Source organism: Callospermophilus lateralis, chromosome 8, assembly GCF_048772815.1.
Source record: "Callospermophilus lateralis isolate mCalLat2 chromosome 8, mCalLat2.hap1, whole genome shotgun sequence".
Classification (NCBI taxonomy): Eukaryota; Metazoa; Chordata; class Mammalia; order Rodentia; family Sciuridae; genus Callospermophilus; species Callospermophilus lateralis.
In genome coordinates, this window is record NC_135312.1 from 102,068,424 (window position 1) to 102,088,869 (window position 20,446).

Sequence of the window (20,446 nt, forward strand, 5' to 3'; positions counted from 1 at the left end):
AGAGGATTTGCCCAGCCTCCTGGACCTGTAACTCTTCCGTAGTCGTCTTCTTTCCACCCGCGGGACCCTTTCGGGCTCTTGCCAGATTAAGAGCAAATGAAAATCTTGAGGATGTTTGAACAAAAGCGACCCTTAACATTGTGTCTTAGACCGTATCGATCTCAATGATGCCAGGAAACGTGCTCCTGATGGACTGGTTGTGAGCACCCTTGCCAAGCCGCCTGACTCCCTCAGCTTCTTCCCAAGAGCTAGGCACTGTTTTTGGTGGTGACTCTGACGGGAGGGTCCCCAAGAGGAACTAAAGGAAAGCCCAAGTCAGGGAAGCAGGTGGTGGGGAAGCGGGGGAGACTGGAGCCCAAGCGTAATTGTACCCGATAACCCCTAGAGCCCCCATGACCCTGAACTCGAGGTGAAGCGCGGAACAGCCCGCCTCTTCGCCGCCCGGACCTTAAGGGGGGGCGGGCTGCAGTTGGAGGTGCAACCTGCTCCCCCACCCCCATCCCCATCTCCATCCAAGAAAAGGAGCGAAGCGCACGCGGCAGCAAAAGCAGGGAGCGCGGGGAGAGGGGCGGGGAGAGGCGCTGACAAATCAGCTGTGGAGGCGGTGAGCCTCGGGGAAGGAGGAGGAAGAGGACTGGGGGAGGAAGACCGAGACCACGAGAAGGGGGCCGGAGCGAGGGGGCTAGCGACCCAGCGCGGCGACGTGGAGTGAGGTGCGTGCTGGCTTTAGGGAGCCCTCGGGGACCCAGCCCCGCCTTTTCCATCCTCTGCTCTCTCTGCCGCCTTCCCTTTCGACCCTCTGTATCTTTTTCTCTGATCCTCCTGTGTGGGGGGACGGGGAGTGGCAATTCGACGACAGGTTCGCGGGTTTGCCTCCCACGCCCCCACTCTCTAGTCCCTGTGTTGTGCTGACAGCAGCCTCCACTGAGGACCATCCTCTCTCCTGGTGCCGCCTCCGCCCTTCCTACGTGCTCCTTTTCCTCCCTCCACCTATTTAAATAACATTTGGAAATTGTTTAGATTTAAAAAGGAAAAAAAAAAAAAAAAAAAAAAAAGAGGAGGAGGAGGAATTGGAGTTCTGGAGACGCAGAGGGACACAGGTGAGTACCTGTAGATATAACCCCCCCCAGCTTCGGAAATCCTGGGGCGGGGAGGGGGGGACTGGTAGTAGGGGAGTCACCGTGGACTCCTGGGAGGTGGTTTGGTGCAGCATTGGCGACCAGCTGCGTCGGGTCTTTGGGTACTTGTGGGTTAGTGAGCTTAAGGAAAGTAAATTGACCCGGGTTTCCTCCTGCTTCCTACACTCCCAGCTTCTCCTTCCCAGAGGTTGAGAGGTCAGGTTGCTCCTCCGGAATATGCTTTTGCTTGCGGAAACGCTAGAATGATGGATGCGTGAACATTCAACTTTTATTTCTCTTATCACATCCCGCTCCCCCTCCCGCAGCCCGCTTACTCAGTTTTCTCTGGAAAGTGAGGAAGCTGCGTTTGGTAAATAATTAAATGGAAGTGCAGAGAAGACAAGTCAACAGGTGGTGAGGGGTTAACAAGTGCGAGGCTCAAGGTCAGATACCACGTTCTAGCTGAGAAGATGCTCTCTGGGTTGGCTGGCACTCGACTGGAGTCTGCCCTTAGGATGGAGAGGACCTGTTCTGAGTAGATAGCCCAGGGCGGATGGTCTGCAGGATTAAAACCAGCACTTTGGGGTTAACTGTTAACATAAGGTTCAGCCACATCTGGAGTGGGTAGTTAGTTCTCTTCCCTCCCTCTCCTGGATCAACCTATAAGCCCTCTGCTTGGATTCATTTTAAGGATTCCCCTGACCCCAAGCCTCCAGCTCCCTTTCTTCTAAGCATGCTTCTAACTTTACCATTACCTTTTGGACCCTGGGAAGTTGAAAAAGAGGGTCTATCTTTTCAAGCAACTCCACTTCTGAAATGCAGGAAGAACAACTCAGATAATTCATCCTAATCTATGTTTAGACTTTTACTAGCCAATGTGGATGGGAAGTGCTAAATTTTTAATACAAAAGCTAAAAAGACTGGTCTGTCCCATGGGTGAAATGGGGGTACTTTAAAGTCTCTCAGTCTTGGGGATTTCTACTGTTGTTCTTTAGTGGGTGTTTTTTTTTTTTTTTTTTTTTTAATCTTGGATGTTTTAATCTTGATTGTTTTTGTCCAGATGTTCTCATTGGAAGTGTATTTTGTGTTCTCCAGGGTAGTGTGAAGGAAATCTTTAGCCATGGATGTATTCATGAAAGGACTTTCAAAGGCCAAGGAGGGAGTTGTGGCAGCTGCTGAAAAAACCAAACAGGGTGTGGCAGAAGCAGCAGGAAAGACAAAAGAGGGTGTTCTCTATGTAGGTATGTAAACCCCAAATGTCATTTCATCTCTATTCATGACTGAAGGCTCAGAATGATTGATACTCTAAATGCTGGTGCTTCTTGCTTGATTCATTTTTGCGTGATCACTTTCTCAAGAGGATGGTATGAGTCATAGCTGTCCATAGGTAGGTGAATGCAAATGTGTGTGTTTTAACAAATAGTAAAAGATAAGGCTAATCTTTTGTATTTCCAGAATCATTTTGCTAGAAAACTAGGATTTTTATTTCTTCCTAAATGAAGATGAGCAATTAAGGTAGAGGATGAGCATATGGGGTGGTATAGAAAGCATGGATGCTACTTCTAGGTTTATGGAATTAAAGAAAGCATGGTGTCAATCCACGGTAAGTGAGCAAACATTTATAGCCTGAAACCATTTTATGAATGCTTCTCTTCAAAGTTTATAGCAGATCACTTTTACTTATTCTTCAAAGACTCTTTTTTTAATTGACTGAATCTCTCCACAAATTTTTTCTTAAAATATACTTTCTTTACCTTAAGATATTTTCAGAAAATCTTAAAATGAGTGTGAACAAGAGGGAAAAGATTGATAAGTTAATTTCAGCTTATTTTTTGTGAAGTGTGATTATGTATTTTAAATGAAATTTGAAGTACAGAATTAGTGACATCCAGGTAACTGCTGTCTTTCTGTCTATCCTCAGTTTTTAGATGTTTTGCAATTTCAGGCTTGCAACTATTCTTTGATATCAATTACTCAGTAACTTTGTTCTCTAATGTTATTTTTTTTTAGAATGCTAAGACTTACTCCCTTAGTTTGTAATAAACACAGAAACTATTGCATATTGATGTAATGTATTGCTCTTTTTCGGTTAATGAATAGATCTTGTTATTTAGAATACTTATGTGTTTTCATTATTAACTATGAGTTTGGGAAAATAAAATGTTTTTATTTTTCAGAGATTAATTCTCTTATTTGCTGTTAAGTGATTGTATAATATTGTAATATGTTAATGTGTCAAATGTTCTAATAATGTTCAATGCTATTGTAATATCTAACACATAGTATATCTTACAAATTATTTATTGGTTATGTTCTGAAATCCAATTAAAAGTTGGACTTAGGATGAAAAATGACCAACTGAAGACATGAGAACATGGTCCAGGTTTTGGTGAATATTTCTGATAAAAGATCATATAGTAATTATTTTGGCCTTAAGATCCCAGTCTCAGCTACTCAACTTTGCTGTTGAAGTGAAAGCAACCATAGATGATAATTAAGTATGTCTGTGTTTCAAAAAAAAACTTTACCTAAGTGGATAGTAGACTGAAATTGACCATAGGCCCATAGTTGAACTACTCATAAAGTGGAGAGAACACAGACTTGATGTTATACAGATCTAAGTTTTATATCACTTCTTACCTTTAGTGTCTTGGTGAAGGTACTTAATTTTTCTGAGTATTACTTCCCTCATTTGTAAAAATATGATCTAGAAAAACACAACTACCTTGTGGAATCTTTGTGAGAATGGAATAATAAAACAGGATATATGAGTAATTGAGCACATTCTCAGTTATAAGAACTATGGTTATTACAATCAGATCAATTCTCCAAGAGAGCGATTACTTTGCCAATATGATTTATTCTTATCTTTTCATCCTTTGTTACAAAAACCATTGCTAATAACAAGTTTGAAAGACTAGAAGTGATCAAAGAAAAATGTATAATTTCACTTTTGTCTGAAGAAGTTTGGAAGAAGCCTCAATAGAAATCTCATTTCTTTTTAAAATACGTATTTGAAAACTACCCTTTACATGATTGAAGAACTATCATAACAATCAGTGTTATTTTTATGTATTTTTTCCTCCCTTGGTGAAATCTTTTGTACAGAAATTTTCAATCAGCCTACTTCAGTTTAGCAGATACAAATCTCCTCAATCACATGACTCACAAATTGTAAACTGGGATTCAAAAATCAAAAGCAGAAAACTTTAATTATCTTTATATAATATAAAGGATTGTAAAAATAAGTGCAAGAAAATGATGATCTTCACAATTCTTCTAGCTTCCTGCTCAACCAGCCATGTGGTCACCGGTGTGACTGATCTCAAATGCTCAAGTCACAGTATGCTTTCACCTCACAGGTTGAGAAAGTCAACACAGCATGTGCAAAAATTGTACAGTGGAGCTCTTGCAAATCCCAGGTGTTACTTGTGATCTTGTCTACCCTGCACCCCTGTGAGGTGGTGAGAGAGGTGAGATAGGGAAGGAGTGGGCTACCTTAGCTCAAAGAGGTCATCAGCTCTGCTAGCCCTTCAGCTTTGATATCTTGCTTCACGTAGCCCTTTGGTACTTATTTTGTGGTATGTTTTATCAGTTAGAGATTGCTCATGAGTTAAGGGTTAATAATCAATTAAATTAAATTACCAATGAACAATTATGACAGCAAAGAACAGGTCATTGGCTTGATGTGTGTGTGTGTGTGTGTGTGTGTGTGTATAAACTTCATAGGGACTCTTGTCTTTGATTCTAGGTGCATTCCACAATTTAACCTAGGATCAAATTCTCAGGTACTGCCGAGGCAGAGAGGGAAAACCAGATCAGCCATTAAACTTTTCCACAAGTATTTATTTACTTTTTAAAATGTGGAGTGCAGAGTGTGGGGGTGAGGGATAGAGATGAGAGACATTCTTTTAAATACGAGGTGTTCTTATTGTGCATTGCCCAGTATACACAGATTACAGTTAACACAAAGTCACACCTCTCCCCTAACAGCACAATTTAAATTTCTGTTATCACAGGGCATAAATTGAGAGTAACTGCACAAGGCATAAACTTTACTGCTAGCTCTTCAGCCCCCATATCATTACACAAATAACAGAATTGCATTATACTCAACAACTAAACTACATCACCTTTAAAGTTTGTCAGTGATTTGTCACTTTGCATTTGTCATGCTGTTCATGCAGAAGCAACACCTGTAGTTGTATAGCCTCCTTGTCTTCTAGTGATCAATCCACGTGATATTTCACAGAAGTGCACAATAGGCACAGCAAAGAGGCCCACAAAGATGAAACAAATATGTGAAGTGGAAAATGCTGGAAGTAAAATTTGAATCAAACACATGTTGATTTATTGAAGAAATAGCTGATCACAGGAATATGATTACTAGTATAGTTCAGAGACTCTAGGTATGCTGTCAAGAAGACTCTGTGAAAGTAAAGTATATCAACATTAGGGAGGAGGGGCTGGATTGGTTGGAGTGTTATCAGAGGAAGTAATATCACAAAACACTTTAACTTTAAGAAACTATCAGGGAGATATTATCATATCAAAAGTGCAAAGGATAATATTGTGGAAATTGATCTAAACGTAGAAAGTTCTTTCTAAGAACTAGATGATGGTTCTTTAAAACATAAAAAGGTGGGGCTGGGGATGTGGCTCAAGTGGTAGCGCACTCACCTGGCATGCGTGCAGCCCAGGTGCGGCCCAGGTTTGATCCTCAGCACCACATACAAACAAAGATGTTGTGTCTTCCGAAAACTAAAAAATAAATATTAAAAAATTCTCTCTCTCTCTCTTTCTCTTACTCTCTCTTAAAAAAAAAAAAAACATTAAAAGGTGCCCAAATAGAAAGTTATACAATGATAAAGCAAACACTGTTTTAAACTTCTTTTTTTAAAAACTGGGGATTGAACCTGGGGGTATTTTATCACTGAATTACATCTCTGGCCATTTTTATTTTTTATTTATGAGACAGGGTCTTGCTAAGTTATTTAAGGCCTCACTAAATTGCCGAGGCTGGTCTCAAACTTGTGATCCTTCTGCCCCAGCCTCTGTAGTTGCTGGGATTATAGGAATGTGCCAACATGCCCAACTTAAACTACTTTTGATAAAATTTTTATGAAGCAATAAAACACTTTCATTGTTAATATTTTGAATTACAGTATACTAAATAAATAGCATTTTAAGAGTAAGTTAAATTAATTTTAACATTTTTCATTTCTTTATGTATTTATAAATAAGATTAAATTATCTTATTTCAACAATAAAGGTCATAAGACAATCAGGTTTTTCTACTGACTACTTGTAATTTTCCACTCATTAATTATTAAGATAACTTACACAGCTTTGGCTCAGTGCATCTCACAATGTCACAATACCATTTAAAAATGAACCTTGTCTGGGATGTTGTATTATATATAATGCTATAATATATACTTTGACATGTTTAACAACTGTACATCTTCATTTTTATGACATTTAAAATTTGGTGCTTTGTCCTCTGCTTTAAACTGCAAATCCCTTTGCAAATATTATTTATGAAGAATAATAGTTATCACTTACTAAGTATTTGCTATATACTAAACATGCCTTAAGAACTTCATATGAATTATTTCCTTTTAACATCATGTAGACCAGTAATGTGTATTTGCCTATTTTGAGGTGATATGAATATTCAAACCAAGACATTCTGAATCCAAAGACTACATGCTTAACTATAAAGCTTTAGTTTATGTTTTATTTGTGTTGGGGGGGGGGTCTTTACATTGATATTGAAAATTCTTAAGTATACCTATTTTATTAAATCTGGAAAGTTCCATTGGCTATTTTTATTTCTTATAAAATAGCCAAGGTTCCATAGATTCAGATATGATGCATGCACAGTTCACTTAATGCCGTATTTTTATATGTTCAAACATATTCAATAAATATTTTCAGTATAATCTTATGTATTTATTTAGATCATGTTATCAATCATATTATTAAATCATGAAAGTCTTCTAAATTTTAAATAAATTTGGATCTAGAAACAACCTCAGATAAACATTTTTCAAAGTTTGATTCATGAATTACGAGCAAGAGATAATGAAGATTATTAAAAATTTAAATATCTGTACAATGTATTTTCTTATCATTTGGACTCTGACTTGATGGTTAGCATTTTAAAACCAGCACAACCACTAAGTAATCATATTCTGTCCCCGTGGTTTTAAAAACCTTTTTATTTTGAGAGTAGTTGATTAATTTATTTATTAAATTTGCTGAAAAGGAAACTGAGGCTCCCTTACAATTTTCTGGTTTGTTTTAAAAAGCATTGCTAGTTATTTCTTGTATGCTCAGGAAGGGTCTTAACAAATTTTAGTGCATTTTGTAAATGAAGCTTAATAATTATCTTAATGTTTACATATGAGTTTAAATCCTTTTCAGCTTTTATGTCCTCATTTCCTTATTTTCTAGGTCTTGATAGAGCGACATTATTTGAGGTTTAGAATAGCTTTTAAATGAATCTCAAATCTATTTGCTATTTTCTTTTAGGCCAAAAAAAACCGTTTAGTTTTATTAAATTTAGTAATGGTCAAGGTTTGAAGGAAATTCTTATCTAACATAGGAACAAAGATTGAATGTGCTTGTAGCCTGTTGGTATGTAACACTGGGCAAAGCACTGTGGTTTTTAATTTCCTCAGGTATGAAATGGGCAAAATGCACTTCGATTACATGAATATCATAAAGATTAAATGAGATTTAATAAGCTTTTTACATAATAGCTGCTCGACAAATGTTACCACCTTCTTTTGCCTTCCATCTGTGTTTCCTGGGATATCTCATCTATTGGGCTGTGCTTTTGTGGCTTCAACAGTTCTGAATCTAAAATCTTTTTCTCACTAACTCCAGTGTTATCTCACTTTTTGTCTTTCTGTATGTGGAACTGTGAAGTGGGAAGCAAGGGAATAAAAGGTCATTTCATGCCCAAGTCTTTTATTTTTTAAATTAAGTGTATTTTATTAACTTATATAGAAAAACACAAAATTGTTTATATTAATAGAGTACCATTGATGTTTTGATATGCATATACATTGTGTAATCAGCTTAAACATATCCATCTCAAACATTTATTATTTCTTTATGGTGAGAACGCCCAAAAATCTCTTCCTCCGGCTTTTTGAGATATATAGTGCACAGTTGCTCTCTGTAATCATTGTGCAGGACCACCCCAGAACTTCCTACTGCTATATAACTGCAACTTAGGGTCCACTGATCAACCTCTCCCTACCTCACCTCCCTCCTGTTAGCTTTGTTTTCTTCTATCTGTGGTAGTAATTACTCAATTTCCTCCAGTTTCCTTTTGTTTTTATTTTTGGTATCCTCAGGAATATCTTGACACATGGACTTCTGAAGATTGAGATTTTTGAATTTGGTTCTTTTTAAAATTGGCTAACTAGTCTTCTAAAGATGGTTTGAGACTTATGTTTTGAATTTATTTGTTTTATAGGTTCCAAAACCAAGGAGGGAGTGGTTCATGGTGTGACAACAGGTAAGCTCTCAGGCTTATATCTAGGGATAACATTGTCAATATTGGGTAACCCATAGGGCATTAGCGTTGATCATTTAGAATGTAATTGTAAGCAACTACTGTGCCTATAGAGGAGCATTCTAAGGAAGTATTAGCCTAATTTAAACTTACTTGTTTATGAAGTATTTTAATTATATATATTCATGAAAAACAAGAAAGACATAGATTTAATTGCCAAGAATTGCTAAGACTTTGCATTGACTTGCTCTGTTTAATTTATAGTCATTGGGCATTCGGGTATTCCAACCAAAAATCGGCAAACTGCTAGCATTAACAAAATGTGAAGGTTATTATTTGTCAAAATATTAACATAAAATTTCAAGTCCAATAAAATATTCTGGCCATAAATTATGCTGATTATAGTATTTCTTTTATGATTCAGAATACATTATAGAAAATGCCCTTGAGGTGATTATAAATTGTTTACTATATTTATCTCTACTTGGCCCAATTGTGTCAATAATTTGAATAAGTCTATAAGAAGATTTATAATTAAAAAGTAAAAAGAATAGTGAAAATGATGGTCATGATGAGCATCCGGAGGATGAGGATAATAATGATAGAAATAGAAAAATCAAAGGAGAATAAAAATTTAACAAATTATCCTATAGACTCACTGCCATTGTTCCATGTTGTGATGACTCCCTTTCCTGACAGGTGTGCTGAGATGAGATACCATCAGAAACATGAATCATCACCAGAAAGCCTTAAATATAATAGTGCCTTACCAAAATAACGTGTTTTGTGTCACTAAATTATAAAATGGAGATGGGGAAAATGAAACAGGAATCTTAAATCAGTTGTTGGTTACGACTGCAAACACTAGAGTCAATCCTCTTGGGTTCAAATTTCTGCTTATACACACCAGCTGTGTGATGTTCTGCATGATTCTTAACCTCTGTGTGATTTAATTTACTCATCTGTAAAAGAATTAAGTGAACCGATATACACAAAGCATTAGAAAACTGAAAGCAAATAGTATGTACTATACAGGTATCATTTCTTTCTAGTAGATCTTTCTTAAGCAACAATTGTATAGCATGTGAATAAAAGCATTTCATATGTCTTTTTTGCGGGGGGGGCAGGTGATGGGCTACTGGGGATTGAACCAAGAGGAACTTTACCACTGAGCTACAACTCTAGCCCTTTTTATTTTTTATTTTGAGACAGGATCTCAGTAAGATGCTTAGGGTTTTTCTAAGTTGCTAAGGTTGGCCTCTAAATTTCGATCCTCCTGTTCAGCCTCTCCAGCCTCTGGGATTACAGGCGTGGGCCACCATCCCCAGCTCATATGCCTTTAGAATTTATATTTTTTATAAAAATGAAAATACAAAATAAAACAGACCTCTTTGACAACTGATTCTATTAAAAGCTAATTATGCAGCTTTCGTTTACTCTGTTGTAATCCAATATATAATGCAGAGAACTAGGCAAGTAAAGGCACTGCATTGATTACCTTCTTGGGGCCTTCTGTAAATATTATTAACCTTGATTTTTGTAACAACTGGATAGCAGACAGGAGGAGGCTATACTATCTGAAGGCAGCCAGCCTAGATTAATGGTGTTCCACTATGACAGTCAAGGGTAAATCATGTGGTTTGGTAATGTTGTAAAAATTGTATAATGTAATCCTTCCTTTACCATGTTAAAGAACAAGAAATGTTCTTCGGTAAAATAAATTTCCATAACATAGTTTAATCCAGGATTTTTCAACCTTATTTGACTCTTGAAAGTTTCTTTCAATAGTTATAGGGTCAAGAGAAACTAGTGTTTCACAGAAAACTATGGGAAAGGCCCTTAGGTAGCAAGGATATAGTGGTTTAGGCTTGGTCAGTAGTACAGTCACCATACCAGTTCATGACCCTGGAAGTAGCAGAATATCAAAAAGATGTCATAATTACTCTGACTCTGAGAAGACATTTCAAGTAACTAGCTGCAATAAGTGCCAATCCTCATCCACATCAGATAAACACACTAATTAATTTGTTGTATTTACTATCAAACCCAAATTCCAGTTATGAGGATAAGTAAGTTTGTGATAATCACTTCAGTGTGTAAGGAGAGAGAGAACTGATTGCTTATTATACTTTGTCTAAAATGTTTATATAGGAATATCATAACTGTTAAAAAATGTTGTTCATTATTGTCTTTATTGAGGAAAGCAAGAAAATATTTTATAGTACATACATTATCCAATATTGTTAGAAGAACACTTTCCCCAAGATTGAGCTTGTGAGTTGCTTGTGCAGAAATATAGATTTCAGTCAACTTATGCCAGGGATTTTCTATCAATAAAATCTAAAGGAAGTAAATTCTCCAAGTAGATAATTTCAAGGTAAAAAAAAAGAAAGCTTCACTTTACATCTTGGCATTTGGGCCTCAGAAAATTATACTTAAGTTGTCAACCAAAGCTTAGTGTTAAAGGAATATATGAGAATGTTTTAAATTGGACTAACTGAAACACATGTCTTTTTTTTAATAGTTGTAGTTGGATACAATACCTTTATTTTATTTACTTATATGTGGTGCTGAGGATTGAACCCAGGGCCTCACATGTGCTAGGTGAAGGCTCTACTGCTGAGCCACAGCCACAGCCCATGAAACACATGTCTTTGGAGAGATGCTTTAAAAATAAATTAGGATAGGCCAGGTGTAGTGCCTGTAATCCCAGTGACTTGAGAGGCTGAGACAAGAGTATTGCAAGCTTGAGTCCAGCCAGTCTCAACAATTTAGGGAGGCCCTAAGCGACTGTCTCATAATGAAAGACATAAAGAGCTAGAATGTAACTCAATGGTAAAACACTCATAGGTTCAATCCCTAGCACCAAGAAACAAAAAAACCCAGAAACACACACACCTCACATATATGTATATTTTTTTATATATATAAGTATGGTATAAAGAAATGTCGAACACTGGATATTTTCTGAAGGTTTTGATTCTTATCAACAGAAATTTATTACATCACAATAAAACATACCAAAACTCATTTTCAACATGATTTAATAATATTCCTCAGTAAATTGTTTTAAATTTATTTTCCCCAAATCTAGAATTTGTATACCAATTCAAACTAGAACTTCTTATTTTATAGTTTTGTTTAATGTCAAAGATTATATTTACCTTATTCTAAAACTTGTTTCTATCTTTCCATTTTGGAATTTTAACTTAGCTAAACAAAATGTAAATTTAATGATTGAAATTAATGTAAACATTTAAGACAGACACAATATTCCTTTTAGTGCATTCCAAATTATGTGTTGACTGTCTATGAAGGGATAATATAGCAAAAATAAAGCAGGATCCTTTAATTTGAAATATCTCACAATAGGGCAGGTGAAAGGGAGCTGACTAGTGGTTAATGGATAATTATAGGGCAAGGCTGAAGGAAGTTTCAATAGCAGAGTATGTCTAAAACTTTATGAGGTCACGTGGTGAGGAAAAAAGGTACTTTTTGGGAAAAGGTTTTTTTTTTTTTTTTTTTAATGGAATATGACATATGAGCTGAGTTTCAGCAAAAGCAATTGAGTCTGCTTAGTGAACAGGAATGGGATAAAGGCTTCAAGCCAGATGGGCTGTGTGGACAAAAATGGGAAAGACTGGCACATTGGGAAGGAGATAAGTGAATTCAAAATATTATAGTATCTATTGGTTGGGAGGAAACTAATCCTTTGTGGTCCCAATTAGATGTTCTTTTCTTTTATCTTAAAATTAAATACCATTCATTAAATCCAAGTCTGCTTATTTGCATTTCTCTGGGTTCCTTTTGTTTTGGCATCTCAGTGAGTAGAGAAACAGTCTGAAAGACCTCAAAGGGGAAATACTAAGGTCAAGGTCAGGGGAGATCCTCTTGGAATAATCAGTCTTAGAAAAATCTCTTCAGTTGTGTCTGTTATTGCTATCTGACCATTCTGCCATTTGTAATGGAATTAATTTATTTGCTGTTAAAATAATAAAGCTAGTGAAATTATAATAACATACAAGGTTCATTTTACTGTGAACTTTATGTGTGTTAAAACAATATATTAAAGTTTATACATACGTAAAGGATTATCTGCATACTGTAAAATTCATGGCTGGCAGAAAAAACGTGAGTCTGTAAAAAAAAAATCAAAACCTATTTTTGTCTTGCTTTAAGATTTTATGACAAGAAAATGTTCATCTTGAGCAAAACTTTCTATTCGTGTTCTTGGAAAAGAAAAGCAATGACAATTTAAACCATACAATTCACTATTTTTAAAGGATCGACATTCCAGGAATGTTAAAGAACATAAAATTTCCAGGACAGCCTTTCACTGGCATTTGAATAGAACTAGAATTGTGGTTAGCAATGATTCTTCAAGAGGTATCAGCCATGACCTAGAAGGGAAGACAGTAGGTAATCTACAAAGTTTTAGCCTAAAAGGCAGATAGATACAGAGCAACATCAGCTGTGGACTCTTTTTGGCTTTAAGCTTTGTGATCCATGTCAGGCTTCCCCATACTGCTTGGACTAAAGAGTCCTTACAAAACGTGTTGGCTTCTATGACCTCAGTAGTCCATTTCAAAACAAATTGCATTGTCCGTCCTGCTTAACTATTGGCCTCTCCAGCTAATGATGTCAACTCTGCATGGTATAATAATCATGTGAATAACACTTCAGAGCTGACATAGTGTAACTCTTTGGGGTCACCATACTGAGGCTTATCTGGAGAAGTATAAAGCATGATAAAAAATGGTCTTTTTATTTGTTTAGGAGACTGCCTGAGGAAGAGTATCCCTCAAAAGCAAAGATTTCTTAAGTTTGGAGGGAAAAACAAAGGATAAGTTTGTGAGTCAAAATGAAAGGCAAACATGACATACATGTAGATGAGATGCAAGACCTAAGGCTTTGACAGAAGTTTGGATGAAGAGGAGCTGTTTCATTTTTCTACTGATCTTGGAAATATTAAAAAAGCAGAATCTCTTTCTTTGGTTAGGTTTTTTTTTTTCAAAGAACCCTTTGGTTAATTGAGCAAAAAAAAAACCTTTTTTAAATTGGAGCTTTCTTTATGCAATCTTATGGAAATAATATGGAAATATCATTCAGCACTTAGATATAATTCTTGAATATCTTGGAGAATTTTTGATATGAAGTTAAGATCTCTACTTACAAATCCAATCTACACTATTAACACTGTCTTCTCTTAAGTTTTTATTTTATTTTGTTTTACTAAGATAAACTGAAAGTTTCAATTTTTCCTTTTTTGGGTTCTGGAATATTTACATATAAATAATGAGATATCTTAAGAAAGGGACTGATGGGATCCAAGTGTAAACACAATTTCTTTGTTTCATATACCTTTTCTATGAATCTTGGAAATAATTTTATATGACATTTTAAATAATATTGTGTGGTTCCATGTTGGTGCCCTGGATCATTGGATTAGTAATGCTTCACCTGTAAGCAGTAAGTGTTATATTACTTTGGAGGTGTGGTGAAAATGAACTTGCTGAGTGAGATCAAAGAATTGGTACTGAAAATGAAATAAAGAAATGCATTTCATGCTGAGACTGATTCAACTGTAACTAATCCTGTAGTATGGCTTTAGGAACACTTTCCTCAATATAAATCCAACCCAAACTGCTAATGAGTGGATGTTCATGATAATTAAATTTGAAGCACCTTTTAACATTGTGTACAATGATGAAATGCTTCAGCAAAGATTCAAAGATTGAATCTTGGTAGATTTTGTTTCTTCTGATTCCTTCATCACATCATCTATGGCTTATGTCAATACAGATGTGTAGAAGTTCACAGTAGAAAATATTTAAAGTCACTGTCATCCCACCATGCATTAATTTGGTGTTGCTTTTGATTTGTTCAAGTGGCTGAGAAGACCAAAGAGCAAGTGACAAATGTTGGAGGGGCAGTGGTGACCGGTGTGACAGCAGTAGCCCAGAAGACGGTGGAGGGAGCAGGGAACATTGCAGCTGCCACTGGCTTTGTCAAAAAGGACCAACTGGGCAAGGTATGGTTGCCTACGTTTTATGCTATATTTATAAGGTTGTGAAGTTATGGTTCATTTTCCCTTGAGGGAAGAGGCAGGAATAAGATGCTTCCTGTGAAGGATGGCTACCTGACCCTCTCTTCATAAAAAAAAAAAAAAAATTACTATCTTTACATGGATTTTGTTCTTTGCAGTAATAACCCAGAGAAATGCCATATAAATTGCACAATAATCATGATTGTTTCAATTTCTGGAAGAAAGTTAATGAAACGAACAATGTAGTAAATGCCAAAAGGATCAGTGACATTTCATAAAGAATGGGTGCTTTCATGTTAACTATGAATCTTAGAATTTCTCTTTGTTGGAATAACAAATCTCTTTGTGCCTGAGCTCTCAGTTTCTAAAATGAAGATCTTTTAGCTGATTACTGTACAGTGACATCATCTCCTATTAAATGCCATATTTGCATATCAAATAACAGCTTTTCACAAATATATGTTGGTAGGAACAGAGAAACTTAAAATACATACCAATCACATCATGGTTCTGGAGTGATTCATAAATTTTCAGAAGAATTTTAACTTTGCATACCTTGATAATCAAGACTCTAGTAAGATTATAAAATAGGTCTTATAACTTTCATCTTTAATACAGAAATAATAGAGTATGAAATGTGAACCAAAGATGAAATTTTACGTATTTCATGATCACAACATCAGGATGATTTTTGCTTTACCCCCAGCACAGTGGCTTCCTTGCTCTTCCTTGAACCAATCAGGCATACCCTGGCTCTGTTTCCTTCTCTGCCTAGAAAGCTCTTCCCCAAGATTGCATACTTGGCTCACTCCCTCATCTCCTCAGGACTTTTTGAAATGACACCTTCTTGGTGAAGCCTGCATTGACCTATTTAAAATTGGAAACCTCTCCTGTGATATTTTCCATCTCTCTACTCTGTCTCATCATCCCCCCTTTTTGTGCCCAAGTGTTTATTGTCTTTTAAAATAATAATTTACTTATTTTTACATATGTTGTTTATTTCATTTCTCCTCTTGCACAAAGTAAGGATTATGAGAGTGGAATGTGTTTATTTTTTTCACTGATAATTGTCAGGGGTCCAGGAGAATTTCCAGCCATGTGAGATGATTAATGAATTTTATTAAACTAAGGATAGATGAAAGGAAGAAAATATGTGAATAAGCAGAGTGACTTTCTGAATCTTTTGTAATCATGTGTATTCTATAAGAACATCAGTTATTCAGCCATCCATTCAAAGGTTATAATCAAAGTGGTTTGGAGATGGATGTTTTGATAACTGTGAGAAAGGAGCTTTGTATGGATAGACTGGGGTATTTTGTGTGTGTGTGTGTGTGAGTGTGTATGTGTGTCTGTCTGTCTGTCTGTGTGTGTGCGAGTGTATAACTGATCCCCTCGCCCGAATAGTCCTAAGTAGCAGTACTACCTTGGTGGCCCATTAAAATATTGATAATAAAGAGGATGGACTAGAAATTGGTGATATATTTAGATTTTCCATATGTAGTTACATTGTCTGAGCAATTAATGGTAATCATGGAAAATCTGGACTGGGCTTCTAGAGAATTCCTTCAGCTAACATTTAAATGTATGCTTCACCATAGTCATGCACCTGTGTACAGAATTTTTTTTCCAATAATCTTATTCGTGCTAATACTTATACTGATTCCTATTTCCCATTTGAAATTATGTTCATAGCTTTGTTATATTCAGAAGTTACGAGGGACTTCAGATACTGATACAGAAGCAATTAACTTGCTTTTTGATCCAGTTTCTTTTGACAATCTAATAAAAGCTATAGAACTTCTTCTCAGAAAAATGCATGCTCACATATAGACACAGGAGGGCCTAAGGAGTCATCCATTGACAAATATGATTTAGCACAATCTCCTGATTGTATAGATGAGAAAACTGAAATTCACAGAGGAGACTTAAGTATTCAAGGTAGCACAACCAGGCATGGTGAACTGAGTGCCCAGAATGTTGATCCATCTACTTTAACACTCCCCCCACAAATACCTCAATAGTGAAGCTTCTCTGTGTCTTTATAAACTGAAATGTGGACAGCCAGATTTAACTGGAGAATTTCATTGCCTCAGAATATTAAGAAATCAGGCAAATATACACCCTCTACTTTTTGACTTTATTTAAAATATATAATGCAAATTGCAAATGAGGTGTGAAAGTGCTTTATCATTTTCAAAATTGCTTTTTTTCACCTTTTAAAAACACTGCTACTTATTTTAATAGTTTAAAGCAGAAATCTAAATGATATAAGAAAACCATTTGGAGATATTTCTCTAATGGGTACTACAGGTTCTAACAAGTTTCTAAAATGAAATGAAGTCATAAGACCTAGAAATTGTAGCATGGCTATGGGAAAAATACATCGGACTAGGAACCAAAACGGCTGATCTTTGTGTCCTGCTTGGTCATTAATTGACTGGATGACCTTTTGCAGATCCCTTAAAACCCTTACTCATTTACTAGTGAATTCTACTAGAAAATTGTTAAAGCCAAATTTAGCAACAACATGACAAGTTTCTATAATAATTCAAGGAACATTCTAATATAAACACCCATAATTGTGGCCACATCTTTGGAGTGCCAAAAATTCTAAAGAGTATAAATGAAATTATTGAGCTATTCAATAAGAAATTTGAAATAGCTTAATTTTATCTTTTACACTCTAATTAGAATGATCCATGTGAATAGAAATAACTCTCTTTTTCTCACTTCCTTCTTTTCTTTTCTCCTCTCCTCTCCCCATCTCCTTGCTTTTTCTCCTTCTTTCTGTTGTGGTTTGGGTATGAGGGGTCCCCCTAAGGCTCCTGGGTTAAATCAGGGATGTTCACAGGTGAAAGGATCAAAATATGAGAGCTATAACCTTATCAGTCTATCCTGAGTTGAATGGACCAACTGGGTGGTAATTAGAGGCAGGTTGGGTGTTGCTATAGGAAGTAGGTCACTAGGGTAGTTTCTTTGGGGATTATGTTTATCCGTGGCACCTTGATCTCTCTCCCTCTGCTTCCTGGCTACCATGAGCTAAACAGCTTTCCTCTACCATGCCCTTCTGCATCACCTTGGGCCCAGAATCATGGAGTTGGCCAACTCTGAAATGAACCTCTGACAGTGTGAGCTTTTCCTCTTCTAAATCATTCTGGTCTGGTATTTTGGTCAGAGAAATGAAAAGCTTACAACCTCTCTTCCTCCCTCCCTCCTTTCCTTTCTTCTTTTCTTTCTTTTTTCTTCTTCGAATACTTGTTATTTTAGAAATAATGATGGTTTGCTATATGCTAGAAATTTGGAGAAATATGAATGTGACAATGAGGACTATTAGATATCTGGATTGCAGGAGGAGATGAATGGCTGTGCCATTCTCTTGGCTATTGGTATTTCTCTTTAGGGTCAGGAATGCTGCAAAGTAGGAGATGGCATTGGTTTCCCCCTTTATGCCCTTGAAGGGTATCTGGCTTATAACTGGATGTTCTCTCTCCCTCCCTCCTTACCCCCCCCTTTTTTTGTTTTATTTGAAACTAAGATGTTTAGTAGTTCATTTTTATTTTCCTCTTTTTATTTGGTGCATTTATTTCTTTGCAAATGCTTGCTTTGATGTATTCTACCTACTTTTGATGTTAACAGAAAGATATAACCACAGCTACTTAAAGTGGTTTCTCTCCAGCTTTATTAAGGTATGATTGGTAAATAAAAATTATATGTTTATGGAATATGATATGATAGGGTTTTTTTTGGTCCTTTTGTTCTGTTTTTGTTTGTGGACTTGGGGAATAAACCTAGGGTTCTTCCACTGAGCTGCATTCTGACCCCTGAGTTTGATGTATGTGTACATCCTGAATGATTCCAGGGTCAACATTATTAACATATACATTATCTAACATAACTATCATTTTCTTTTTTGTGGTGACATTTAAAACCTACCCCCTTAGTACATTTCAAGTATATAATATAGTAGTATTAACTGCAGCACCTACTGCTATACATTAAATCTCAGAACTTATTTTTATTCTATTTATTTATTTTTGCTTCATTCTACCTAATTGAAATTGTATACCTTTGACCCCATTCTTTTCCATCCACTAGTCCCTGGCAACCACTGTTATATTCTGTTTCTTTGGGTTTGACTTTTTTTAGCTTTCACATAGAAGAGAGATCATGCATCCTTGGTCAATCTGTGCCTGGCTTAGTTTACTTTGCATAAAGTCCTCAAGATTTATCCACATTGTGGCAAATGGAAGTGCTTCTTTTTTTTTTTTTTTTTTTTTTTTTGAACACTGAATCATATTACATTGTATGTGTACACACCACAGTTTCTTTATCCATTCATCTGTGGATTGACCCTTGGGTTTGTTGCATACCTTGATTATAGAAAATAATACCACAGTTCATGTGGGAGTACAGATATCTTTTCAAGATCTATGTACCTAGAACTGTGATTGCTGCATGATGTGATAGTTCTATTTTTAATTTTCTTAGAATCTTCCATACTCTTTTCCATAATGGCTGTACCTTTGTACATTTTCAACAACAGTGTAAAAGGGTTTCCTTTTCTCCACATTCTTGCCATTCTTTTGTCTGTTTTATAAAAGATATTCTAACAGGTATGAGGTGATATCTCATTTGAATTGCATTTCCCTGATGATTAGTGATGTTAAGCGTATTTTCATATGCCTACTGTCCATCTTTATAACTTCTTTTGAGAAATGTCTATTCAGATTATTTGCTCATTTTATAAATCAGGTTATTTATTTTCTTGCTACTGAGTTGCTTGAGTTCCTTCTATATTTCGAGTTCCTTCTGTAATAATTCCCATCTGATATATGGTTTACAAACATTTTCTCCTATTGCATGGGTTGTGTCTTCATTCTGTTGATCATTTTCTTTGCTGTGTAGAAGCTTTTATGCTTGATACTATTCTGTGTACTTAGTTTTGCTTTGTTGTCTGTGTTTTGGGGGTCATAACTCCCCAAATTATTGCCCAAATCAATCTTGGAAGATTCTGCTTTATTTTCTTCTAGTTAATTTTAAAGTTTGTTGTATTGTGTTTATGTAAGTTTTTAATCCATTTAAGTTGATATTTGTTTATGGTATGAGATAAGAGTCCATTTTTTAAAAAAATTTCATGTGGATATCCAGGTTTCTCAATACCTTATACTGAAGAGACTACCTCTTTACCATTGCATGTTCTTGGCATCTTTGTTTAAGATCAATAGATTGCAAATGTGTGGACTTATTTATGGATTCTCTTTTCATTTCCATTACTGTTTATGCTGTTTTTGTGATAGTGCACTGATATTTTGACTACTACAGTTTTATAGTATTTTTTTTAAATCATCTACAAAGATATCATATGGCTTTGCCATTACTTGTTGCTCAAGATTGGTTTGGCTATTTGAAATATTTTGCTTTGACTCTTTGGGTTCCATATAAATTTTAAGATTTCTTTTCCTATTTGAAAAAATACAGTTGGAATTTTGATGGGTACATTGAATTTCTAGATTATTTTGGGTAGTACAGACATTTTCAGAATATTGATTATTCTAATCAATGAGTACAGGTGATCTTTCCAATTATTCATATTTTCTTCAATTTCTTTCATTCATGTTTTATGATTTTCAGAGTACTGGTATTTAAAAGAATTGGTGAAATTGATTGATAAGTGTTTTATTTTTATTGATGTCATTGTAAAAGGTATAATTGATTTCTCTTTCAGATAATTGGTTTTTAGTATATAAAAAT

The 20,446-nt window shown here is 35.7% G+C and overlaps 1 protein-coding gene across 2 annotated transcripts in view; it reads left to right on the forward strand.

The window, feature by feature from the left end:
* The first annotated feature begins 638 nt into the window (after positions 1-638).
* Positions 639-20,446, forward strand: part of Snca (synuclein alpha) — a 100,977-nt gene continuing 81,169 nt past the window's right edge. The window contains exons 1-4 of one of the 2 annotated variants that reach the window (XM_076864585.2): positions 639-713; positions 2,214-2,359; positions 8,611-8,652; positions 14,538-14,680. In XM_076864585.2, coding sequence (XP_076720700.1) covers positions 2,239-2,359; positions 8,611-8,652; positions 14,538-14,680 — 306 coding nt within the window. In that variant the 5' untranslated portion in view covers positions 639-713; positions 2,214-2,238. Of the gene's footprint in view, positions 714-888; positions 1,101-2,213; positions 2,360-8,610; positions 8,653-14,537; positions 14,681-20,446 lie in introns of those variants that run through there. The other variant, XM_076864586.2, reaches the window with a different exon arrangement.